This window comes from Hyperolius riggenbachi, chromosome 6 (assembly GCF_040937935.1).
Source record: "Hyperolius riggenbachi isolate aHypRig1 chromosome 6, aHypRig1.pri, whole genome shotgun sequence".
NCBI classification, from domain to species: Eukaryota; Metazoa; Chordata; class Amphibia; order Anura; family Hyperoliidae; genus Hyperolius; species Hyperolius riggenbachi.
In genome coordinates, this window is record NC_090651.1 from 342,978,738 (window position 1) to 343,004,453 (window position 25,716).

At 42.3% G+C, this 25,716-nt stretch overlaps 1 protein-coding gene across 1 annotated transcript; it reads left to right on the forward strand.

The window, feature by feature from the left end:
- The first annotated feature begins 1,010 nt into the window (after positions 1-1,010).
- On the forward strand, positions 1,011-15,967 carry LOC137522234 (protein BTG3-like). The gene is made up of 3 exons (XM_068242265.1): positions 1,011-1,213; positions 3,161-3,295; positions 15,934-15,967. Exons 1-3 carry the CDS (start codon positions 1,011-1,013, stop codon positions 15,965-15,967), a joined length of 372 nt encoding a protein of 123 aa, XP_068098366.1.
- The last annotated feature ends 9,749 nt before the right edge of the window (positions 15,968-25,716 follow it).

A 25,716-nucleotide genomic window follows, 5' to 3' on the forward strand; every position in this document is an offset into this window, starting at 1 on the left:
CTCATGCATAGATGAAATGTGCTGGGAGCGCGCACGAGGCGAGGCTGCGGCTGAAGGGAGTGGGCGTGTTTTTGGGCAGCAGCTGAAGTGGAAGGTTTGGCTTGCGAGTGACGAAGGCAAGCTCAAACCCTCCTCCAGCAGCTCAGTACGCGTGCGCAGCTGCACCTCAATGTACGGCAGCAGCCATTGTAAAACAACTTCCCCCTGCGTTCCATGTAAAGGAACAGGGAAGTTTAGCAAGCGTAATAGCAATAGTACTTCCGGGGCAGAAAATACAAACTGCCCGAATTGCGGAGCTGGTAAAGCTTTGTGGTGAAAAAAAAGCATGCGATCCTGCTCATATTAGGCTTGTGAACAGCAGCAGGTAGGCCTTTTACATTGCCACTTTTTTTGCCTAACTCCTTTAGGCTAATTTCACACCAGGACGTTGCGTTAGAGGGGGCGTTAAGGTCACATAACGTCCCCCTAACGGAACGCCTGGTGGTGCTGGATCTGGACGTCAGAGTGAGCCGCGTTGTGCAGCTCACTCTGGCGTCAGTGATGCCGTGATGCGCACTCTTGTGCGCATGCGGCATCACGTGGTCCCGCCGGCCAATCGCCGCACAGAGCGGCCGCTCCAGGAAGTAAAACACTGCACGTCACAACGTGCAGTGCATATTAGCCATGTGCCTGGCCGCTCTCCGCTCCTCCACAAGATTACTGAGCATGTGCAAGCAGTCTAACTGTCTAAAGTACTGCATGCAGTACGTTGTCTTGTGACGCAGCGTTACAATGTAACACAACGTGGGCACTGTGAACAGCCCCACTGATTTTTCATTACTGTGCGGTGGGCTGCGTTACAGGCTGCTCTAACGTGCGCCTGTAACGTCCCACTGTGAAAGCAGCCTTAAGGAACCTGAAGAAAGAGGGATATGCTTCGGAGCTTTGACTTCCTGATACAAATTTAAATCACACAACGGCAAAAAAATAAAAAAAAATTCACAATGTGCTATTGTCTTTTATTTAGGAAAATGGAGGCTTATGCAAATTTGCCACTGGAGATGAAAACTGAAGTTGTGGCTAATGTAGAATTCTTGAAGTCAGTTGGAAATAGGCTTCACAAGCTGGATCCTGCCTCAGTGCAAAAATTTGGAGAAAAACTGGCTGAAATATTGAGTGAAAAATTCCTCGGCCACTGGTACCCGGAAAACCCACTGCAAGACCAGGCCTATAGGTAAGTCTCTGTGCAGGCAGAATCTTATACTGAACTGTCCCAAACGAATTATACACAAGTTATTTTTACAAATCACTTGGAAGACATTTTGATAATATTTTATTTATATTCAGTGAAGAACGTTTCTCGTGACAATTTTCGTTGACAATTGTGATCAATTCTGCATTGTTCTTGTTTCATAGTTTGATGGTATGACTACTGTAGTATTAGCTGTTGCCATCATAATGTATGTATGTAAGAGGAAACTATCAGGAGAAGAGAAAAATCATGATTTGTTTACTTTCAAACCAACTATACCTGGACTACAATAGGGAGACACAAGAGGGCTTTTTCAACGTATTTTTTCTCCTACATTTTCTTCAAGGATATAATTTAACTTTTGTTTAAAATAATTGGAAAAAAGTACTAAAAATTAAGTGACAAAGTACTGTAAAAAATTTTGTTTTTCTTGGCTTGCTGGTGGCTTAACCTCTCTGGTGGTATGTTTCCTTTTGATTTTAGGGTCTAAAAGCTGTATAATTTTTTCACGTGCTTTTGGACCCTAAAATCATTAAAAAAAAATCATACAGCAGAGAATCTGCAGCAGCCCAAGCGCTTACTCACCTACCTGGGCTCCAGCCCTGCAGTTTTCCCTCCGTCCTCCGGGTGGCGCTGCAACCCTTAAAGAGAAAATCCGACCAAGAATTGAACTTTATCCCAATCAGCAGCTTCTGATTCCTTTTCCCAAACAGACCATCAGGGGGCACTCCCACAAGAAACTGAGGACCGTGGTACTCCTGGCAGTTTCCTATCTGTGAACCTTGCTGCATTGTGGGAAATAACTGTTTACAGCTGTTTCCAACTGCCAAAACAGCATGCAGCAGCTACATCACCTGCCAACAGAAAAATGTCACCATGTAATAAATGTCAGAATGTAAACCAGGGATTTAAAATATTTTACAATGGGCAAACACTGACTAAATCATTTATACGTAATTATTGTAAAAAATGAAGCACTTTTTTTTATTACATTATTTTCACTTGAGTTCCACACAGAGCGGCCACTCCAGGAAGTAAACACTGCACGTCACTGAGTGCAGTGAATATTAATTAGCCATGTGCCTGGCCGCTCTCCGCTCCTCCCCAACGTTACTGAGCATGTGCAAGCAGTCTAACGCTGCTCTGCCGCTTACAAAGTACTGCATGCAGTACGTTGTCTTATGGCGCAGCGTTACTAAGTAACGCAACGTGGGCACTGTGAACAGCCCATTGATTTTTCATTGCTGTGCGGTGGGGTGCGTTACGGGCTGCTCTAACGTGCGCCTGTAACGTCCCACTGTGAAACCAGCCTAAAAGGCTTTTTATGGATATGGTGTGGAAATATCAAGGATAAATCTTGAGAAAAAGTATGGGCACAGATCGCTTACAGACTTAATATTGCAAAGTTATTTGGCTTGTGATAAGCATATCTTTTCTCACTCATTTCCATGCTACAAATGAGGATCAAATCCACCTCTTAGGACTTCTTGTCCATGTATTCCCCAGTCTGCACACTCCCTGGTCAGCAAACATTGACAAATAATGATTCCAAACCAAAAATATTTTAGCTTTAGACAATACCTCCTGGGTTTTTAGAAGTGTCTTCCTACTACTGCGATTTCCTCACACTAATTTTCAGGGACCCTTCTCACCAGGACAGTTTCTTAACCTTCTCCATTCTGTCCAAAAGTAATCAAACTGTTTAGCCAGCCAGAGCTCCGCATGAAAGTGAATGGATAAAATTAAGCCTTCCATGGCATCAGCAAGACCCTGTGCTTTTCCAGACCCTTATACGCATTAAAAGTTTATAACTGTTACATTTCTGCTACTGTGTCAAATCTACCGAACGCTAATTCTAAATTCCTATTTTTTAAATCCAATTTCTGTTCTTTATATTATATTTAACTAAGTCTTTATGTTGTCTTTCAGATGCATGTCCAGTAATGAGTGCTATAAAGATGTCTGCATTCTGGAGGCCTGTGCTTACAGTGGACTCCGGTATGATGATTTGGCATTGCCGGAGCCCATCGTCATCTGGATAGACCCATTTAAAGTCTTCAGTCGGTGAGTATCCATTACCTTATACCACAGACAGGACACAATAGTATATGGCCCAAAGCCATTGACCATACAGGGAGTGCAGAATTATTAGGCAAATGAGTATTTTGAACACATCATCCTCTTTATGCATTTTGTCTTACTCCAAGCTGTATAGGCTCGAAAGCCTACTACCAATTAAGCATATTAGGTGATGTGCATCTCTGTAATGAGAAGGAGTGTGGTCTAATGACATCAACACCCTATTTCAGGTGTGCATAATTATTAGGCAACTTCCTTTCCTTTGGCTAAATGGGTCAAAAGAAGGACTTGACAGGCTCAGAAAAGTCAAGACACACAAGCTGAAACGTCAAGACTGGGCCAAGAAATATCTCAAGACTGATTTTTCTAAGGTTTTATGGACTGATGAAATAAGAGTGAGTCTCGATGGGCCAGATGGATGGGCCCGTGGCTGGATTGGTAAAGGGCAGAGAGCTCCAGTCCGACTCAGACGCCAGCAAGGTGGAGGTGGAGTACTGGTTTGGGCTGGTATCATCAAAGATGAGCTTGTGGGGCCTTTTTTGGGTTGAGGATGGAGTCAAGCTCAACTCCCAGTCATACTGCCAGTTTCTGGAAGACACCTTCTTCAAGCAGTGGTACAGGAAGAAGTCTGCATCCTTCAAGAAAAACATGATTTTCATGCAGGACAATGCTCCATCACACGCGCCCAAGTACTCCACAGCATGGCTGGCAAGAAAGGGTATAAAAGAAGAAACACTAATAACATTGCCTCCTTGTTCACTAGATCTGAACCCCATTGAGAACCTGTGGTCCATCATAAAATGTGAGATTTACAAGGAGGGAAAACAGTACGCCTCTTTGAACAGTGTCTGGGAGGCTGTGGTTGCTGCTGCACGCAATGTTGATGGTGAACAGATCAAAGCACTGACAGAATCCATGGATGGTAGGCTTTGAGTGTCCTTGCAAAGAAAGGTGGCTATATTGGTCACTGATTTGTTTTTGTTTTGTTTTTGAATGTAAGAAATGTATATTTGTGAATGTTGAGATGTTATATTGGTTTCACTGGTAAAAATAATTGAAATGGGTATATATTTGTTTTTTTGTTAAGTTGCCTAATAATTATGCACAGTAATAGTCACCTGCACACACAGATATCCTCTAAAATAGCTAAAACTAAAAACAAACTAAACTACTTTCAAAAATATTCAGCTTTAATATAAATGAGTTTTTTGGGTTCATTGAGAACATAGTTGTTCAATAATAAAATGATTCCTCAAAAATACAACTTGCCTAATAATTCTGCACTCCCTGTATTCTGCTGAACCCCAAATATCCAAGGGTTGGTAGGGGCTTATCTTATGGATCATAACCTACATAACTACAACATTAACTACTTCGGCCTCCTGGATGTACTAGCTTCGCCCAGGAGGCCATGTGCGCGTCTGAGCGCTCCCGCGGCCGATCGCGCGCGTGCACATGCGCTCCCGACCCACGGTTCGTTAGCCAGGCAATCAGTGAATCGGGCTAGGTTGCCCGATCACCTATTCCTCTCCCCTGCAGAAAAAGTGACAGCTTCTCTCGGAAGCGTCACTTTTTCTGGCTGTTGCATGGGGGATGCGTCTCTCTAAGCGTACGTTACGCTTAGAGTGACGTCATGTAAACAAACTCATGGCTGCCATCTTGTGGCCAAAAAGTAAAACTACAACTAAAAGTGAAAAAATTAAAACTCAACACACATTTACATTATAAAAATACTGTTTACATCCCACCCTCCCAAAAATAGCCACATAAAATGTTTGATATAAAAAAAAAACAGAAAAAAAAACATTACAATAAATATTTACCTAAGGGTCTAAACTTTTTAAATATCAATGTAAAGCTGAAATATTTCTATTTTTTTTTTTTTTTTTTTTATTTTAAACTTGTAAATAGCGATAGATGCAAAACGGAAAAAAATGCACCTTTATTTCCAAATAAAATATTGTCGCCATACATTGTGATAGGGACATAATTTTAACGGTGTAATAACCGGGACATATGGGCAAATACAATACGTGAGTTTTAATTATGGAGCATGTATTATTTTAAAACTATAATGGCTAAAAAATGAGAAATAATGCATTTTTTCCGTTTTTTTTCTTATTCTTCCTGTTAAAATGCATTTACAGTAAAGTGGCTCTTAGCAAAAAGTACCACCCAAAGAAAGCCTAATTGGTGGCGGAAAAAACAAGATATAGATCAGTTCATTGTAATAAATAGTGATAAAGGTAGGCTAATGAATGGGAGGTGAACATTGCTCGGATGCATAAAGTGAAAACGACTGAAGGCTGAAGTGGTTAAAGTAGGTCCAGTCCTAAACATGTTAATTTTGGATAATGTGAAGGGATAGAACCAGTTTTATTATTTGCTGTTTAATTAGGAAGAGGTAGTTTTACTTTCTGCTTTTGCTGACACTAACTGAGGAAAAGAGCCAAGAAAGCTTAGATGTTGCTAAAAAAGTAATGTGTTTTAATTGTGTCAGTTGGTAAAGTTATTTTCAGTGACCCTTTAGACCGCTATAAAAACTCAATGGTTAACATTTTTTCCACTTTAACCACTCTGGCGTTTTATTAAATGCACCAGGGTGGCGACGCAGCAGTATTTTTTTTTTTTTTTAAATCATGTAGCTAGCCTAGTACTAGCTACATGATTTCCCCCTCCCTGCGGGATCCCTCCCACCCCTCTGATCCCTGCCGGCGCGTATGCCCATAAGGAAATCCCGTTCTGAACGGGATTTCCTTTAGGGCTTCCCCTGTCGCCATGGCGACGATCGTGATGACGTCAGCGACGCCATCGGGACTCCTGATCCACCCCTCAGCGCTGCCTGGCACTGATTGGCCAGGCTGCACACTGGGTTTTGGGGGGGCCTGTAACGCGGCGGGTAGAGGCGCATCAGCAGGTAGCGGCGGCAATCGTCCTAAACCCGCAGCTGGCAAAGTGCTAGCTGCGGGTTTAAAAAAAGAAATGAAGAAAATCGGCCCACCGGGGCCTGAGCGGCGCCCTCCGGCGGTAATGGACGAGCTGAGCTCGTCATTACTGCCAAGGAGGTTAATCTACTTTTACTGTTGTCCTGCCATGCAAGTCTACCCATCTTTATCTGGGATTTATGAAGGCCCCTTCATCTATCTTGCTCCAAATCAGAATATAGTTTCTCATTTTTTTTTCTCAAGGCTGGTAACATTATAGAAATGTATAACAAAGGACCTGAATGCAGCTCCCCATATCTGCAAAACATACATTCATATCTGTATAATTCTAGAAAAAGTACAGTAGAAATCAGAGTAGGAAGACAATAGTGAGGGTGCAGAGGTTGTGGATCTTAGCAGAACACTGGTGAGAATGCTCTATATACAGTGGCTTGCAAAAGTATTCGGCCCCCTTGAAGTTTTCCACATTTTGTCACATTACTGCCACAAACATGAGTCAATTTTATTGGAATTCCACATGAAAGACCAATACAAAGTGGTGTACACGTGAGAAGTGGAACGAAAATCATACATGATTCCAAACATTTTTTACAAATAAATAACTGCAAAGTGGGGTGTGCATAATTATTCAGCCCTCTTTGGTCTGAGTGCAGTCAGTTGCCCATAGACATTGCCTGAAGAGTGCTAATGACTAAATAGAGTGCACCTGTGTGTAATCTTATGTCAGTACAAATACAGCTGCTCTGTGACGGCCTCAGAGGTTGTCTAAGAGAATCTTGGGAGCAACAACACCATGAAGTCCAAAGAACACACCAGACAGGTCAGGGATAAAGTTATTGAGAAATTTAAAGCAGGCTTAGGCTACAAAAAGATTTCCAAAGCCTTGAACATCCCACGGAGCACTGTTCAAGCGATCATTCAGAATTGGAAGGAGTATGGCACAACTGTAAACCTACCAAGACAAGGCCGTCCACCTAAACTCACAGGCTGAACAAGGAGAGCACTGATCAGAAATGCAGTCAAGAGGCCCATGGTGACTCTGGAAGAGTTGCAGAGATCTACAGCTCAGGTGGGGGAATATGTCCATAGGACAACTATTAGTCGTGCACTGCACAAAGTTGGCTCTTATGGAAGAGTGACAAGAAGAAAGCCATTGTTAACAGAAAAGCATAAGAAGTCCCGTTTGCAGTTTGCCACAAGCCATGTGGGGGACACAGCAAACATGTGGAAGAAGGTGCTCTGGTCGGATGAGACCAAAATGGAACTTTTGGCCAAAATGCAAAACTCTATGTGTGGCAGAAAACTAACACTGCACATCACTCAGAACACACCATCCCCACTGTCAAATATGGTGGTGGCAGCATCATGCTCTGGGGTTGCTTCTCCGTCTGGGCTGTGCCCACCCACTAGTCCATGCGTGAAGTGCGCTACGGCAAAAAATGTGCATGGCTCTGACGCTGAAGAAAGCAGCATGCACAGCGTGAGGTTGCAAAAAGTGGGTGTGACCAAGGCATGTTGTGGGTGGAGCTACCTCTTGTCCCTTCTGTCTCAGCTCATCCCCCTGCCCTAGCCAGGTATAGGTGCCCCTAGTATAGGTAGCCAGGTATAGGTTCCCCCATTATAAGTAGCCAGCTATAGGTAGTGCCCCAGTATAGGTAGCCAAGTATAGGTGGTGCCCCAGTATAGGTAAGCTAGGTATAGGTGGTTCCAGTCCTAGTATATGTCGCCAGGTATAGGTGGTTCTATCCCCAGTATAAGTAGCCAGGTATAGCTGGTGACCCAGTATAGGTAGCCTGTAGCCAGATATAGGTGGTGCCCCAGTATAGAAAGCGTGCTCACTCATCTGCTCCCCACATTCAAGCGCTGATGTCACTCTTCTCTCAGTGCTGGAACGCGGTGTGCTGGTTAGTGAGCCACAGGCCCACAGCCAGCACATGGACCTTCTAGCGCTTTGGGGGGCCCAGGGCCCCCAGAAGCCCTAGGCCCATCACTGCAGTGTCAGTTGTCCTCCCGATGGCTATCCTGGTCACGTGTTCAAGAGTACAGAATCTATTGTTGGATGTGACAATTTAATAACTATTTTATCAATAAGGTTGCTGTCAATGTATGCTCCTATTTCAAGCATGTGATAGCAGCACTATGTTGTGCATGCTTGTTTATGTAGTATGGTTCAAGGGACATATACACAATGATCTTGTTTTACCTTATTCATTTATCTAGTTGCTGTTGTGCATGCGTCACTTGAAGTGTCCGATGAGATTGGTGGATCCTTAGAATGTGCCTCTTCTGCATTTGAAATTGATGGTAAATTTTTTTTTTGTAATTTTTTTTTTTATATGTAATCCTGTTCCCCTCGGTGGACCTGTTGAAAAACTATAGAAATGCCCTCACTAACTTTGTAATTAGAAAAAAAATTCTCATCAATAATCAGAAGGTGGTGGTGGGTTCTATGTGGCAAATATTTTTTAAAGCCCAGAAAACAACTGTACTGTAAGTACCATTATCCTGTCTGTTTCTGTGGGATTAACCTTGCTAGTTTAGGACACTGAGGGCCTGAGGCCACTCATGCAGTTGTATGCGCTACTTCACATAAATCACTATCTCTTACATTTATGTGTACATGAAAAGTACACACAACTGCATGCTGCAGATTCTCGCACGGCCGCATACGCCCGCAGCCGCGTCCCATCGTGTGTGTGTGTGTGTGGTGTGTGTGTGGTGTGTGTGTGGTGTGTGTGTGGTGTGTGTGTGGTGTGTGTGTGGTGTGTGTGTGGTGTGTGTGTGGTGTGTGTGTGGTGTGTGTGTGGTGTGTGTGTGGTGTGTGTGTGGTGTGTGTGTGGTGTGTGTGTGGTGTGTGTGTGGTGTGTGTGTGGTGTGTGTGTGGTGTGTGTGTGGTGTGTGTGTGTGTGTGTGTGTGTTGTGTGTGTTGTGTGTGTGTGTGTGTGTGTGTGTGTGTGTGTGTGTGTGTGTGTGTGTGTGTGTGTGTGTGTGTGTGTGTGTGTGTGTGTGTGTGTGTGTGTGTGTGTGTGTGTGTGTGTGTGTGTGTGTGTGTGTGTGTGTGTGTGTGTGTGTGTGTGTGTGTGTGTGTGTGTGTGTGTGTGTGTGTGTGTGTGTGTGTGTGTGTGTGTGTGTGTGTGTGTGTGTGTGTGTGTGTGTGTGATAGATAAAGGATGGGGGATCAGACAGGCTAAACTCTATATCCACACAGGGCGCAGTTTTTCATTTCCCTTCTGCCCTGTGCAAAAGTTTGGGTCCACTTTAATTTTTTGCCACACCACCCGATGACATGGCCGTCCTGATTGGCCACCGGAATCTATGGAAAAAGAATGGAGGTAAGGGGATAACGGTAGCTGGGGGTAGAAGCCGGCGTCCCGCTGAGCAGGCTGATCATGTGGGACCCAGGATAAAGCGGGCGGCAGTATTGGGTTTACTGCACTCGGCACCTTAATCTCATCCCGAGCTAAGATCGGGATTATCACCAGGTGGGTTGAATGATACCAGAGCTGGGCACACAAGATTTGATACTTACCCGGGGGCTTCCTCCAGCCCCATGAGCACCGATGCGTCCCTCGCTGTCCTCCCGAGTGCCTCCGTTTGCATGGTAGCAACATGTCCGATCTGATTTTGATTTTTTTTTTTTTGTTAAATTATTTATTTAAGTATTTATATAGCGCCGACATATTATGCAGCACTGTACAGAGTATATTGCCTTGTCACTAACTGTCCCTTAGAGGGGCACACAATCTAGTCCCTACCATAGTCATATGTCTATGTATCGTGTAGTGTATGTATCATTGTTTAGGGCCAATTTAGGGGGAAGCCAATTAACTTATCTGTATGTTTTGGGATGTGGAAGGAAACCGGAGTGCCTGTAGGAAACCCACATAGACACGGGGAGACCATACAAACTTCTTGCAGATGTTGACCTGGCTGGGATTCCAACTGGGGACCCAGCGCAGCAAGGCGAGAGCGCTAACCACTACGCCACCGTGCTGCCCACAGTGATCCATTTTCCATTCACTTCAATGGAAAATCGGTTGGAAAAAGCGATCAAAATCAGATCGGACATGTTGAAAATATTCGATCTGGCAGGAAATCTGCCTAAAAGAAATCTCATTGTGTGTACTAGGCATGAGGCTACAGAGGGGGACGCCTCATTTGCATAAAAAAATGACCGTACATAAATCTGCATGAACTCAAATATTTACATCTCATTGATCATCCATAGTTCCCGTACATCTAGTGATCTTGGGCAGATTCGAGCAAGAGACAAAGCTGTCTTTAATGGAATCTGATGAGAGATCTGTTGGCTGCCCATACACTGCAGTCCGATTCCCAATCAATTTCATGCTGAAATTGATCCATAATTGGCCCTGTGACGCCACATCCATGGCCTTGCCAACACGATGCTGTCTCCCTAATGTGCAATGTGGGGGATCTGTCCCGGGGTTTCGTCACCCATCCCAATATCGCTCGCAATTACAGCTGTGCACCCAATCAAGCAAATCAGCCCTACATCTTGCAGCCTTTCTGATCGATTCATGCAACCAATGTCAGCCTGAGATTGGTTGCATAGTCAATTAGGCATGCACTTGGCAGCACAGATTTTTATCCGATTCGATTGGCTGCCAACTCGCCTGATGTATGGCCACCTTTAAGCTATGTGTAACAATTATGTGAAAAATGATGTGAGTGGTGATGTAGATAAACGTCAATAGGCCCCAATTAGTACAGAGTTGCTGAACACCAGGAACAAATCATTGTCAGGACAAATACTCCCATTAAATCTCTACTGTCAGGAATGGCTGTTACTTTATGTAATATAGATATAACCTGTGACTGTTTGCACATTATCCTTGTGTGTTCAGACCAGCACAACTCCATAGAGCACACAGATACCTGCATTCTCTTGTTCTGTATTACAATGCAGTGTTGTATTGCAGTGAATACACCTGGTGGTCTTTAAAGGATACCACAACTGACATGTGGCATAATGAGATAGACATGGGTATGTACAGTGCCTAGCACACAAATAACTATGCTGTGTTCCTTTTTTTCTTACTCTGACTGAAAGAGGTAAATATCAGGTATGTAAGTGGCTGACTCAGTCCTGACTCAGACAGGAAGTGACTACAGTGTGACCCTCACTGATAAGAATTTCCCCCTTTTTTATCTCTTTCTTGCTCTCAGAAGCCATTTTCTTCTAGGAAAGTGTTTTATAGTTGGAATTTCTTATCAGTGAAGGTCACACTGTAGTCACTTCCTGTTTGAGTCAGGACTGAGTCAGCCACTTACATACCTGATATTTACCTCTTTCAGTCAGAGTAAGAAAAAAAGGAACACAGCATAGTTATTTGTGTGCTTGGCACTGTACATACCCATGTCTATCTCATTATGCCACATGTCAGTTGTGGTATCCTTTAAGGCCTTGTTCACATTAGAGGCATTTTTTGTAAAATTTTAAGCGCAGGAGATTTTCAAAATCACCCTGAAAGCGCTTGTGCAATGATTCTCCACGAGAGAGTTCATATCCGAGCGGTTCATTTGCAATCTGCTTTTCTAAGCGGTGCTTGGGCCATTTTTGAGGAGATTTTCCTCAATGGAAGGTATAGGAAAAACGCAAAAAAACGCTCACAAAAATCGCTTTCGCAAGTGATTGCGTGAGCATTAAAAAAACCACATTTATTGTTTCCGGATTTATTCCGGATCAAAAAAGAGGGAAGCGCTCTGTAAACCGCTTACAAAAACACCCCACCCCCCAAAAAAAACCCTGAGGGAACGCACAGAAAATTGCCGGAGAACGCTTTAAAAAATGCAGAAAAAAAGCCCCCCCCCCCCCCACGGACGGACACGTGAGCCGAACGCAATGTGAACAAGGCCTTTAGGTTCATACACACCTACCAACTATCTGTCCAACTCAAGGTTGCCACCTCACCCCTTTAATTACTGGCACATTTAAGTTATACAGGTTCTGGGGCTACTCACGCATAATCAGTGCCTAAATTGCATCTAACTAGCCACAAGGCATGTATAATTCATATGTGCTGGTATTTAAAGAGATGAGTTGGCAACCCTGGTCCAACTATCTACCAAACGTGTCTGTTAAGCCCCATACAACTTATGTTGTAAAACAACAACAAAAAAATATTTTGCTATTGTTCAAACAGCTGATACGACTGATAAGAAGTCAATTCAACAGTTGGATTGACTTCTTATCAGTCTTATCAGCTTTTTGAACAATAGCAAAATATTTTTTTTTTTGAGTTTCAACTTATTTCACAACAAAAGCTGTTAGACAATTGTGCTGCATAAGAGACCGCTGTATAGCGTGTGAATGGCGCTTAACAGACAAGTTTGGCAGATAGTTGGTAGGTGTGCGTGTGTGAACCTTTATTGTATAAATGAAGCTGCTACATTGTCTTCCAGCAGGGCCATTGGAAAGCTATGCATACATTATACAGGGCAGGGCCACTTCCATGAGATATCTGCATATGAACACACATGCTTGCCCTGCTGATTGTACATGCTCATTTCTATGCAGGGTGGGGGCAGCACTGAGTAACTTCTAGTCATTACGCATCCATAAACCATGAACACGGCCAGTTGTACTGTAAACAATTCAGTAGCTGATGGATGGAGGGTGGCCAGTCCATTGAATGCAAATACTGAACAATAGAAAGGAGATGGTGACAGACTATTATTGTGCTGTGAGGAGATGGACATTTCCCCATCACTGGGCTGTGATCTATCTTATGCTGGGAATACACAATTAGTGTTTTTGGCAGACTTACTGGCCAATCGATTTTATGACCGATTTCCATTCACTTCTATGAAAAAATAATTCAGAAAAACGATCAAAATTAGATTGGACCTGTCTGAAATGATTTATCGAACCATCTGCCAAAAAAAAACCTCATTGTGTATTCCCAGCATTAAAGTGGCAGAGGCATTGTAAATAGTTATTATACCTTTTTACGGGACAACACTGGATATATGACACTGATACAATGTAAAGTGGTCAGTGTACAGCTTGTATCACACTGTACATGTTCTGTCCAATCAATACAGACAGTCTCCTACTTACAAATGACTCCAGTAATAACAGTTCCGAGATACAAAATGATTTCCAAGTGCAAAATATAAAGTTTGTTTTATTACATATTATCCTTAAATGTTACAACGTAGCATAAATGGTTTTCAGTTGTTCAAAACAACTTAAAACAGACTGAAAACCAAAAAACATAGTTAGTGCTTTATGTCCAAATCCAGTTGTCGAAAAGAAAATCATTTTTCCATTATCCACTTACAATCAAATTCAACTAGCAAATAAACCAATTCCCAGAATGGAAATCATTTGTAAGTACAGTAGGTACTACAGTAGGTACCACCTGTGTGATTAAAGTGTGTGCGTGTGTGTAGCGTGTGCGCGTCGTGTAATATATATCTATAGGTATCTATATCTAGAAATAGTGTGTGTTATATATATATTTTAATTGAACTGAAAACTAATTTTATTCATACAGAGACATGTACAGTGTGACTGTGAAACATTTGAATTATTGAGAATATCTCAAACCACAATGCAACGTCATATCCATTATATATTTCCAGGTCTCTATTATGAACAAATTATGGAGATTGCATCACAGTTTCCCACTCGATTGATGAGATTTGGATGATTTTTTCCGCTATATCTGATCTGCTGCCATTCGGTAATGGGATCGGTTTTCCAAAGTCATCACAGGAAAATCGATCCCGTCATCGATCAGGAGCAGTTTGGACACATACACACGATGCAACTTCCTTTCAGGTTACCAGTCGATTCGAAATTGAATCGTCTGTTCACAGCATCACATTTTCTCAGATTTTTTTTGTTTTTATTTAACTTAATTTAGATGAAGGGTTAATGTTTTCTATCTTGCACACACAGAAATTAAGAATTTTTTTGGGTGGAAGCATTATTATAAAAAGGGTTAAAGCATATACACATACAATTACAGTCCCTAATGCTGGGAATACACGAGTCGATCCGGCGGCTCGATTAGCCGCCGGATCGACTTCTGCCGCGTCCCCGCCGCCGTCCGGATCGATTCCTGCTCATCCCCGCGGGCGCTTCCTTATCTTCTGCTCGATTCTCTGCTATTGTCTGCCCGCAGGGATCGAGCGGGGAATCGATCCGGCGGGTCATCGGACCTGTCGGAAATTATCAATCGAGCCATCAGCGGCTCGATTGATAAAGGGCACGTCGACCCGTGTGTGCCCAGCATTACAGTGATCAGAAGTTGGTTTTAGTGCAGGACAAAAAGTTATATTTTCACACCTTGTCATAAAATGCCTTTTAAACCCCCAGCAAGCAAGAAAATACTCAACATAAATTTGATAGCACTTTTCACCAACTTTTGGGAACTTTTTCAATTGTAAAATGCTTACAAGTTATTTTAAAGAGAATATGGAAACTATCTCCTAGGAGAAAACTCAGGAAAGGTAATTGCATATGGGCACAAGTGTTTAAAGAGAATCTGTATTGTTAAAATAGCACAAAAGTAAACATACCAGTGTGTTAGGGGACATCTCCTATTACCCTCTGTCACAAATTCGCTGCTCCCCGCCGCATTAAAAGTGGTTAAAAACAGTTTTAAAAAGTTTGTTTATAAACAAACAAAATGGCCACCAAAACAGGAAGTAGGTTGATGTACAGTATGTCCACACATAGAAAATACATCCATACACAAGCAGGCTGTATACAGCCTTCCTTTTTAATCTCAAGAGATCATTTGTGTGTTTCTTTCCCCCTGCAGCTATCTTCCACTGAAGTGTCAGGCTGTTTCTTCCTGCAGAGTGCAGACAGCTCTGCCTGTATGTAATTCTTCAGTATGTGAAAGCCCAGCCAGCTCAGAGGAGGATTTATCCAGCTTGTAAAAGATAATAGAGCAGAGAGAAGCTGCACTAATCTAAATAATACACAGGCAGTGTGCAGAGAGGGGCCTGGAGGGGGGAGATGCATCACAGAACCACAACACTGAAGAACTTGGCAGCCTTCCAGACACAGGCTGACAAGTCTGACAAGAGAGAGAAAAGTTGATTTATTACAGAGATGGTGATAGTAGAACGTGCTGCAGTAAGCCAGAGCACATTAGAATAGATTTTGGAACTTGTAGGATGGAAAAAAAAACGGATGAAATTTTTGTTACGGAGTCTCTTTAAATAATATTCCCATAAATTTTGTAAGATACACTTCATGGATAGAGATTGAAAGCAGACATATACCAACAAATGTCACAATTTTTTTAATATTCAACAAGATATATAAATTATATTTTTTAATGAGGTAAAACACTTTAGGAGGAGCAATCCCCAGACCGCTAGTGATGGGCTGTACTGGGTGTTTGTAAAATGGTGTTGTGTTATGTAAATCATCCAATTACATTTCAATACGTTACCTGAAAGGCATTAAGATCAATCAGGTAGACCACGCCTCTTGTTAGAGCTGCTGTATATAAGGCAGATCCCAAACTGGAGACAGATCACACCTGACCACTGAGTGGACCTGACAAGAGTTCCATCTCTAGGAGAACAGGACAGAGCCTTCTACACTCCACGTACCTACCACTAATCTACCACTACTAAGGTAAGGCCAGCTAAATTCATCTAAATGTGTTCTTTTTAATTGTCTAATAGATGTAAAGACATTTTGGACTTAAATTACGCCTGAACTGATAAGACAGAGTCTGCCATATATATTTCCTTTTAAACAATACCAGTTGCCTGGCAGTCTTGCTAATCTCTGTTATCGGTAGTGTCTGAATCCCACACCTGAAACAAGCATGTGGCTAATCACATCAGTCAGAGCACCTGATCTCGATGCTTGTTCAGGGTCTATGGCTAAAGGTAGCCATACACTGGTCGATTTGCCATTAGATCGACCAGCTGACAGATCCCTATCTGATCAGAGAGGGATCGTATGGCTGCCTTTACTGCAAACAGATTGTGAATCGATTTCAGCCTGAAACCGATCACAATCTGTGGAGCCGCCGCCTGTCCCCCCCTGAATACATTACCTGAAGCTGGCTCCGGGTCCTCTTCTCCGCGCTGCACCGCATCCCAGCGTACACTGTCACTCCGTGACCAGGAAGTTCAAATAGAGCGCCCTCTATTTGAACTTCCTGGTCACTGGAGTGACACAGGAAGTTAATGTACGCTGGGATGGACGCAAGAGCGGTGCAGCGCGGAGAAGATGCGGAGAAGATGCCCTGGAGCCAGTGTCAGGTAATGTATAACTGTATCGGATCGGCCGCCGCTAGCGACGCGCTCCCTACCCGCGGGCGATCGACGGAAGTAACCCGCACGGCGCGATCGACGGACCGATCCGATTTCGGGAGAAAATCGGATCGGCGGGTGCGTTTAGCGCGAACGATCGGCAGCAGACTCGATCCCAGTGATCGAATCTGCTGTCGATTCGGCGGCAAATCGGGCCAGTGTATGGCCAGCTTAAAAGTATTAGAAACAGGATCAGGACAGCCAGGCAATTTACATTGCTTAACCCCCTTAGCGGTATGGACGAGCTTAGCTCGTCCATTACCGCCGGAGGGTGCCGCTCAGGCCCTGCTGGACCGATTTTGTTCAAATAAAAAGGTACTTTGCCAGCCGCGTGTGCTACCTGATCTCCGCCGCGTGCAGCGGCGAAAGAGGGTCTCCCCAGCCGCCCGAGCCCAGCGCAGCCGGAACAAACAGTTCCAGCCAGCGCTAAGGGCTGGATCGGAGGCGGCTGACGTACATGACTCCACTCCGCTCGTCGCCATGGTGATGAGGAAAGTGAAACAATCCTTGTTACTTCTGATCGCCGGAGGCGATCAGAAGTACGCATCGGGAGCGCCCTCTAGTGGGCTTTCATGCAGCCAACTTTTAGTTGGCTGCATGTAATCGTTTTTTTTTTATTTAAAAAAAAAAAAAAAACCCTCCCGCAGCCGCCCTGGCGATCTTAATAGAACGCCAGGGAGGTTAATTGGAAATAAATGTCAGCCTCTGTATTCTTCTAAGTACAGATGCACTTAAAAAATTTCCGGGGTTACCCAAGCATTTCCAGTGGTGACATATATGAGCCAAGTTGTCATGAAATTTGTATGCATTGTCTGCCATTATTGAGAATAGATTGCAGTCCTCATTCTGATCATATAAATAGCATAAATTCTGAAATATTTGGCATGTAGCAGTTGTGTGATTTCATCTCTCTGCAAGGAAAGGGACTCATGATGGCTGCATTAGTGATGTCTTTGTCTGGACATTGTTTTATATAAGATTTTTAACAGGCAATTGTCTTCCAAAAAAGATTTGTGGACAGTTGATTGGGAAATGTAGTATGAGGACAGTCCCCAGGGCCACTGGCTATGTCATTAGTGATCCAACCTATAGTAAATCTCTGCAACAGGGCAGCTCTCGTCTCCCCCAAAGGACATAACAGGTTGCTGGGCAAATCATCATTGCAGATCTTACCAGATGGCAACTACTAAACGTGTGAATCAGACACTGCTTTACTGTCCTAGATTATGTTGTTGCAATTCATAAATATGTTTTTAGTCATTGCTTCCTATGCTTTATAGTATTTTTTTGGTGTAACCGGTAAAGAAAATGTCCTTTAAATGTTTTGGGGTAAAAAATTATTGGCATAACCATACAAATATTACAACAGTTGGTCATATAAAGGCGTTACTGGTTCCATGCCATGTTGAAAAATAAACAGCTTAATAGTTTTTATATAACTGCAATTAGTGAAAAATCACATCAGATTATTAATGCTTTAACTTAGTCATATTAACAGAAAGAAAATAAATTAGAAAATTTCTATAGTGCAACCTCTCATAATATGTTTGTAAGATCCTGATTATATTCCTGTTACTATGTTGCGGGCTTTAGTGTGCCATGACACAATCTGTCCGTATTGATTTTGCCAGTCCCCAATCGATCCATCCCATCTTTTAAAAAATGTAAAAAAATATTACAATTTTTTTTTTTTTAGAGCTCCATCTTTTAGTTCGACAGAAATGTTATAACTAGAAAAGGTTTTTTGTACAGATAGACCCCTACTTAAAACGACTACGTTTTAGAGATGCAAACAATTTTCATGTACAAAATATAATGCTGGCTATTTTTGTTAAATGTTAGTGTTGTATAAACTGTTAGTTCACAACGCTTTAAAAACACATTTAAAACAACCCAAAAACATAGTTTTAAATCCAGTTGTCCAAAAGTAAATTTCTCCATGTTTCATTATGTTTAATGCTGGGCATACACTGCCTCGATTATGCGCCGGATCAAGCCGCTGGCTTGATCCCAGCGCTTCCCCGCAGGCACTCCTTACCTTCTGCTCGATTCCCCGCTATTGTCCGCCCGCGGGGATGGAGCGGGGAATCTATCCGGCAGGTCATCGGACCTGTTGGATATTATCAATCGAGCCATCAGCGGCTCAATTGAGAAGGAGCAAACGCTCCGTGTATGCCCAGCATAACACAGGATTTAACTTGCAAACAAATTCAACTTACAATCTCCCAGAACAGAACCTGTTCACTAGAGATAATTATATAGTAATTTGTAGGACTAAAGCACCACTTAGTATAAATAACTTAGAAGCTTAATTATTTTGAAGTTGAAGGCCTACTTGGTACATTATCATTTCTGGTTATTAGACATTCAAATCCTACAGGTGGAATTCCTGAAAAATAAAATTGATTTGAAATTTTAATATAACCCTAACAAAGTTTTTAGTACTAATAATACTATATATAGAAAATACAAATCTGAATATAGCAAAAGTTGCACCGCTTTAGTCTTTAAATTCTTCCTTGTCTGGCTTTTGCACGGATCCTCTCTACCTGTAATAATTATTGGTTTAGAACCAGAGTATCTGGATCAGCAGACTTCCGCCACTTTCCCTACTTTCTCTTCAAAGGTGTTTTTTTTTTTTTTTTTTTTTTTTGCTGTAATACAATAGAATACACAATATATTTAAAATTTAAACCGGATAAGTGAAGTTTTCTGTTACTAGCACTGACATCCAGGGTTCCGCTTGACCCCATTGGCTGTACGCTGGTTCAAGGTGTGATGTCAATTTTACTAAGGCCAAAACATGACAGCCATATAACTAAACATTTTAAAATAGTGATCTTTATTTCTAAAATTTCAGATTTTGCAAAGATCTATTATTATTATTTACTGTTTAATTTATAAAGTGCCAACATATTACGCAGCGCTGATATGATAATTATTATATGATAAACAGAACCTTAAGGAACAGGGATATGCTTCGGAGCTTTGACTTCCCGACTACTAATTTAAATCACACAAAGGTAAAAAAAAAATTCGTTCTTTTGTCTTATTTAGGAAAATGGAGGCTTATGCAAATTTGCCACTGGAGATGAAAACTGAAGTTGTGGCCACTGTAGAATTTTTTTAAGTCAGTTGGAAATAGGCTTCAGAAGCTGGATCCTGCCTCAGTGCACAGATTTGGAGAAAAACTGGCTGAAATATTGAGTACAAAATTCCTCGGCCACTGGTACCCGGAAAACCCACTGCAAGACCAGGCCTATAGGTAAGTCTCTGTGCAGGCAGAATTTTATACTGAACTGTCCGAAATGAATTATACACAAGTAATTTTTACAAATCGCTTGGAAGACATTTTGATAAGATTTTAGTCATATTCAGTGAAGAATTTCGTGACAATTTGTTGACAATTGTGATCAATTCTGCATTGTTGTTGTTTCATGGTATGACTACTGTAGTTTTAGCTGTTGCCATCATAGTCAATTTAAGAGGAAACCATCAGAAGAGAAAAATCATGGATTGTTTACTTTAAGACTATAGCTGGACTACAATAGGGAAACACAAGGGGGCTTTTTCAAATTCTCTTTTTTTCGTCCAACCCTCCAGGACAGTGACATTGAGATTAGGGCTCCGCCCCCAGAAACAGGAAACACCCAGCGTGAGCTCTATAAATCTGTTCCCAGGTATCCACACCTCAGTTGTGTGTTTCCTTCCCTGGGAACATGAGCTCTGTAAAGGGAGCTAGCTGGTCAGCAGCCTGGGAGTGCTGAGGCTGGTAATAGTTCCCTGAGGGAGCCTGCTTCACTACCCTGGAGGGTTGGAATATTGTTGCAGCAGAAAGCTCCTTACCTGCTTAAACAGGTTTTTCCCCTCTAGCAGCCACCTGAGCGGCTGTGCGTGCTAGAGGGAGGACAACGCGGAGCAGCCCTGACGGAGGTCCTGGACGCAGCGGTGGGGGAATATCGGCTCTGCACGGAGGAAGGATGGCTTTGCCCCCAGTCTAGCGGTACTTCCGCCGACGAGTGACTTCACTTCCGCATTTTGCGCGGCTGCAAAACAGCGTTGTGTGCGTTCCTTGTGGCACTTAGCGTTTGGCCTTTGCCGAGGATGGACGCACGAAAACTTCAGGATCAGGTAAGCCGGCGGAGATCTTGTGGGAGCCGCGTTTGATCACGGTCTGACTGGTCGCCGCACTGGTCTGAGGTTTGATTATGCTGCTCAGATGTATTTAGTCAGCATATGAATGACAGTGGCTAGATCAAGGATATTTGCTGAAGCTGTCTTTTTGTGGTGGCACATTGTTGTTTAAAACCAGTTAAACATGGATAACTGCACTGATCTTAAGTTTAATTAATAGATCAGAAAAAGCATGTTAGACTACTTGGTGATTTGATTACTTAAATGGAGCAAGATGTTTGTTACCAGTTTAAGTATTGTAAAAGTCCTGATAGTTCAGAAAAGCATTTGTTCACATGTGACTGATTGGTTTTTGTGCAGCTCAATGTGTTTTGCATAAGTAATTGTTGCATAGCTACCTGAATGAATGTTAACTACATGGTGCATTCATTGTGGGGAGTGAGCTGGTTACTGGGTCAGCTGCATATAATGTTGGATGTTTTCCTTCTAAGTTTGCAGGAGGGATTTATTGGTGCAGTATCACCAAATATATTAAGTTTAAAAAAAAAAAAAAAAAAAATTTTTTTCCCTCTCTCTCTCCTGCAATACATTTTAGCAGCTGTATGCATCTACATTCTGTCTAGATGAGCTACACTTGAATTGATATGCATCCTAAATTATCTGTCTGATTGCTGTACTTAAGCTTATTTTACAGATAATGATATTCATTTTTTTGGTAAACAGCTCACTATATACACAGAGTATATATGAATAAACATCACATCTGTTCAGGAGAGGATTTATGTGATTAATTACAGGCTTTAATGAATTATAGTAATTAATCTCATGGTATTATTCTCTTCATATGTTTTTCAGGAGACTTCGGACTTATCCGATAGCTCTAACAGGTCCAGGAGTTGCCTTGTCTGTAAGGTTGTTTTGCCAACTAGCTGGACAAAAGCATCTTGCCAAGGATGTATTACAAAGTTAATTAATGAAGAGAATACTGCCTCCTGCAAAGAGTTTATGACTACCATGAGGCATGAAATGGTAGAGACATTCAGAGCATTCAGGGAAAATCTGCCTACAGGGTCAGCTCCTGTGGTACCTCCTGTGGCAGTTATTCCCAAGGAGAATCCTAAGCCAAGAAAAGCTCTTGTAAAAACTACAAGACGTTTAATTTCTTCAGATGAAGAAGAAGAAGAGGAAATACAGGATGTTCTTCCTGGAGGACAGGTTAACAGGGAGTTATCACAGGATGATATGTCAGATCAAAGTGATACGGATGAGAAACTTATGTTTTCAAGATTCAGATTTCCGGTGGAAGAGACTGATGAATTAGTGCGGGCTATTCACACTACCTTGAATATTAATCAGACCACTCCCGCTCCTGTGTCCATACATGATAAATTATATTCTGGTATGGATCCCACACCACATTTAAATTTTCCTGTACATCCCTCAACAAAAAACCTAATTAATACGCAATGGAAATACCCAGAGAAAAAACTTTTTATTTCCAGAGGGTTTAGAAAGCGATTCCCCTTTTCAGAAGAAGATGCAAAACTATGGGAAGGTTGTCCCAAGTTAGACGCAGCGTTCAGTCTAATGACTAGGGAGAATGAACTTGCTTTTGAGGATTTGGGTTTCCTTAAAGACCCAGCAGACAAGAAAATTGATTTGTCACTTAAAAAAGCTTATACAGCAGCAGTAACTAACTTTAAGCCTGCTGCAGCCACCACCTGTGTCTCTAGGACCACTTTATTATGGATAGAGAGGGTGGAAGAATTAGTCAAAACTGATGCTCCTAAAAAGGACATTTTAGAAGCTCTGAGTGTTGTTAAGAAATCTAATAATTATGTTACTGATGCTTCAACAGAGTCACTAAGAGTTACAGCAAAGACAACAGCACTAGTTAATAATGCCCGCAGAAATCTGTGGCTCAAGACGTGGGACGGTAGCCAATCGTCCAAGTCTAAGGCATGTAATCTACCCTTTACGGGGGATCTGTTATTTGGCCCTCAGCTCCAAGAAGTCTTGGAGAAGACGGCAAGCAGGAAATTATCATTTCCGAAGAAAAAGAAATTCAAGCCGAATAGGCCCTTTTTTCGCCGCAATAACCAGGCGAGAGATAAAGGGGTCCAAAAAAGAAGGACTTGGCCAATTAATAAGGAAGGGCCTAGGAGGACTCCGCTGCATAAGCCAGCGGAGCCCCAAAGCAAGCACCAGTGACGCCAGGCTGAAAGTAGGGGGCAGGTTATCTTGCTTTTATCCAGAGTGGAGAAAGATAACCTCGAATCAATTCATTTTAGACCTAATAAAAGACGGGTACAAGATAAGATTCATAAAAAAGCCCCCGGTGAGATTTGTAAAGACTTTAATGCCGAAAGACAGAGAAGCCAGGATGGCATTACAGGAATTACTAAGAGACATGATGGACAGAAATGTCATAAAAGAGGTACCACCTCAGGAAAGAAACCGAGGGTTCTATTCTCGAATTTTTCTGATCAAAAAGCCAACCGGAAAATTCAGAATGATTCTGAACTTAAAACCACTAAACCCCTTTATCGTATACGAAAAGTTCAGAATGGAAACTGTGTATACGATGAGGAACTTACTGAATGCAGACGTGTTTATGGTGAACATAGATCTGACAGACGCTTATTGGCACATCCCAATCAGAAGGGAGTCTCAAAAGTACCTAAGATTCAGTGTACAAGGAGACGGTGGAGTGCTGCATTATCAATTCTCGTGCCTTCCTTTCGGAATATCTTCAGCACCAAGAGTGTTTACGAAAGTAATGGCAGAGGTGGTAGGAAATCTTCATCTCCAGAACATTATAATAATCCCTTATCTGGACGACCTATTAGTTCTAGCAGACAATGCGGTACTGCTTCAAAGAGATCTGAAGAGGGTGTTAGGTCAGTTAGAAACCCTGGGTTGGTTAGTAAATTACCAAAAGTCACATCTGGATCCATCCCAGGTGATCAAATTTTTGGGGTTCATAATAAATTCACCCCTTCAAAGACTGTTCTTGCCAGAGGACAAGGTGACAAAAGTGCAGTCGACAATAGTCAGCCTTCTAGAGGCAGACACCATCTCAGTACGGCAGTGCATGAGTATAGTGGGTCTTCTAACCTCAACAGCACCAGCAGTAGATTGGGCAATGGCTCACGTAAGAGTTCTCCAGAACTGGCTACTGGAAAACTGGAACAGAAATCAGGGCGATTTAGAAAGCGTGTTATCAATACCAACCTGGATAAAGGAATCACTGCCTTGGTGGATGGATATAAAAAATCTTCAGTTAGGAAGACTATGGCGGTCTCCTCCAACAAAGATTATAACAACAGACGCAAGTTTTATGGGTTGGGGAGCCCATGTGGACGGACTATACCTGCAAGGGTCATGGACAGACCCAGTAAGGGGAGAGTCATCCAACTTCAGAGAAATGAAGGCAGTTCATATGGCCCTATTACAAGCATCAGAGTGTCTAAAGGGGCATCATCTTCAGGTTCGTTCAGACAACATAACAGTAGTAGCCTATCTGAACAAACAAGGAGGGACAAGGTCCAGAAAACTCCTAGAAGTGTCACTGAAGATCTTAGATTGGGCAGAGCTGAATCTGCTATCATTAACAGCAGTCCATCTGAAAGGGACATTAAATCGAATGGCCGACCTTCTAAGCAGACAAAGACTGTCAAATTCCGAGCTGAGGCTCAACCCGGAAGTATTCAGAATGATAACGGCCAGATGAGGGTGGCCCGAAATAGACCTTTTTGCCAATCAGACGAACTCTCAGTGCAGAAGGTTTTTCTCTCTAGATCCGAAGGGAGCATGTGCAATAGATGCGTTGGCCCAAGATTGGATCTTCAGCAAAGCATATGCCTTTCCACCAATCCCCTTGATTCCTCTTGTATTACAGAAGTTGAAACTGTCCAGAATGACTCTGATATTAATAGCACCAGATTGGCCAAAACGATCATGGTACCCGTTGTTACTAAAAATGCTGAAAAAAGATCCTTTACTCCTCCCTCAGGAGGAATTACTTTTAGATCAAGAAGAACACAGATGGGTACATGTTCCAAATCTGCATCTAAAAGCGTGGTTTCTGAAAGGGATGTTCTGAAGTCCAAGGGCCTGTCAGACAGAGTGATCAAGACGGTTCTGAATAGCAGAAAGAAAGTAACCAGATCGATCTATTCTAAGTATTGGAAAACTTTTTTAGACTGGAAAAAGAGAAATAAAGTTAAAGACAATAAATTACCGACAATTCTTGAGTTCCTGCAAGATGGAATTGAGAGGGGTTTGGCCTTAAGTACAATTAAGGTACAAGTAGCAGCAATTTCTGTTTTCGTTGATAAGAAATTAGCCTTAGATCCCCTGGTGATCAGATTTATGAAATCGGTAGAAAGATCAAGGCCAATAGTTAAGAAATCATGTCCTAGGTGGGACCTATCTTTAGTTCTCAATGTACTTATGGAAGAGCCATTCGAACCTCTAGAAGAAATTTCGTTAAGGAATCTTACAATTAAAACCATATTCTTAGTAGCGATTACCTCTGCAAAAAGAGTAAGCGAATTAGAGGCACTAAGCAGTGATGAACAATTCTGTTCTATATTTGAAGACCGAGTGATATTGAAGACGGTAACTGATTTTTTACCAAAAGTATCATCAGTGTCTAATAGGGGGCAAGAGATAATATTGCCTACCTTCTGCAATAAAGCAGTTCATCCAAAAGAGAAGCAGTGGCACAAGCTGGATGTAAGGAGGTGCTTACTAATATACTTAAAAAGAGTGAAGCAACTCAGGAAAACAGACAGGTTATTTGTTAATTTCACTGGAAATAAAGTGGGAGAAAAAATGACCAAAGCTTCGATAGCAAGATGGCTCAAGGTTTGTATTGAGGAAGCTTACAAATTGAGGCAGTTGGAGTCACCTAAAGAGATCACAGCACACTCTACTAGAGCTATGGCAACCTCCTGGGCCTATAGAGCTGGGGCATCGGCATCAGAGATCTGCCGGGCAGCAACA

Bases quoted from the DNA above. Each gene is read 5' to 3' on its own strand.
- LOC137522234 (XM_068242265.1), top strand. From the start codon at position 1,011: ATGGAGGCTTATGCAAATTTGCCACTGGAGATGAAAACTGAAGTTGTG. The intron at 1,214-3,160 runs GTAAGTCTCTGT...GTTGTCTTTCAG, and splicing joins CTGCAAGACCAGGCCTATAG to ATGCATGTCCAGTAATGAGT. The intron at 3,296-15,933 runs GTGAGTATCCAT...ATTGTCTAATAG, and splicing joins CCATTTAAAGTCTTCAGTCG to ATGTAAAGACATTTTGGACT.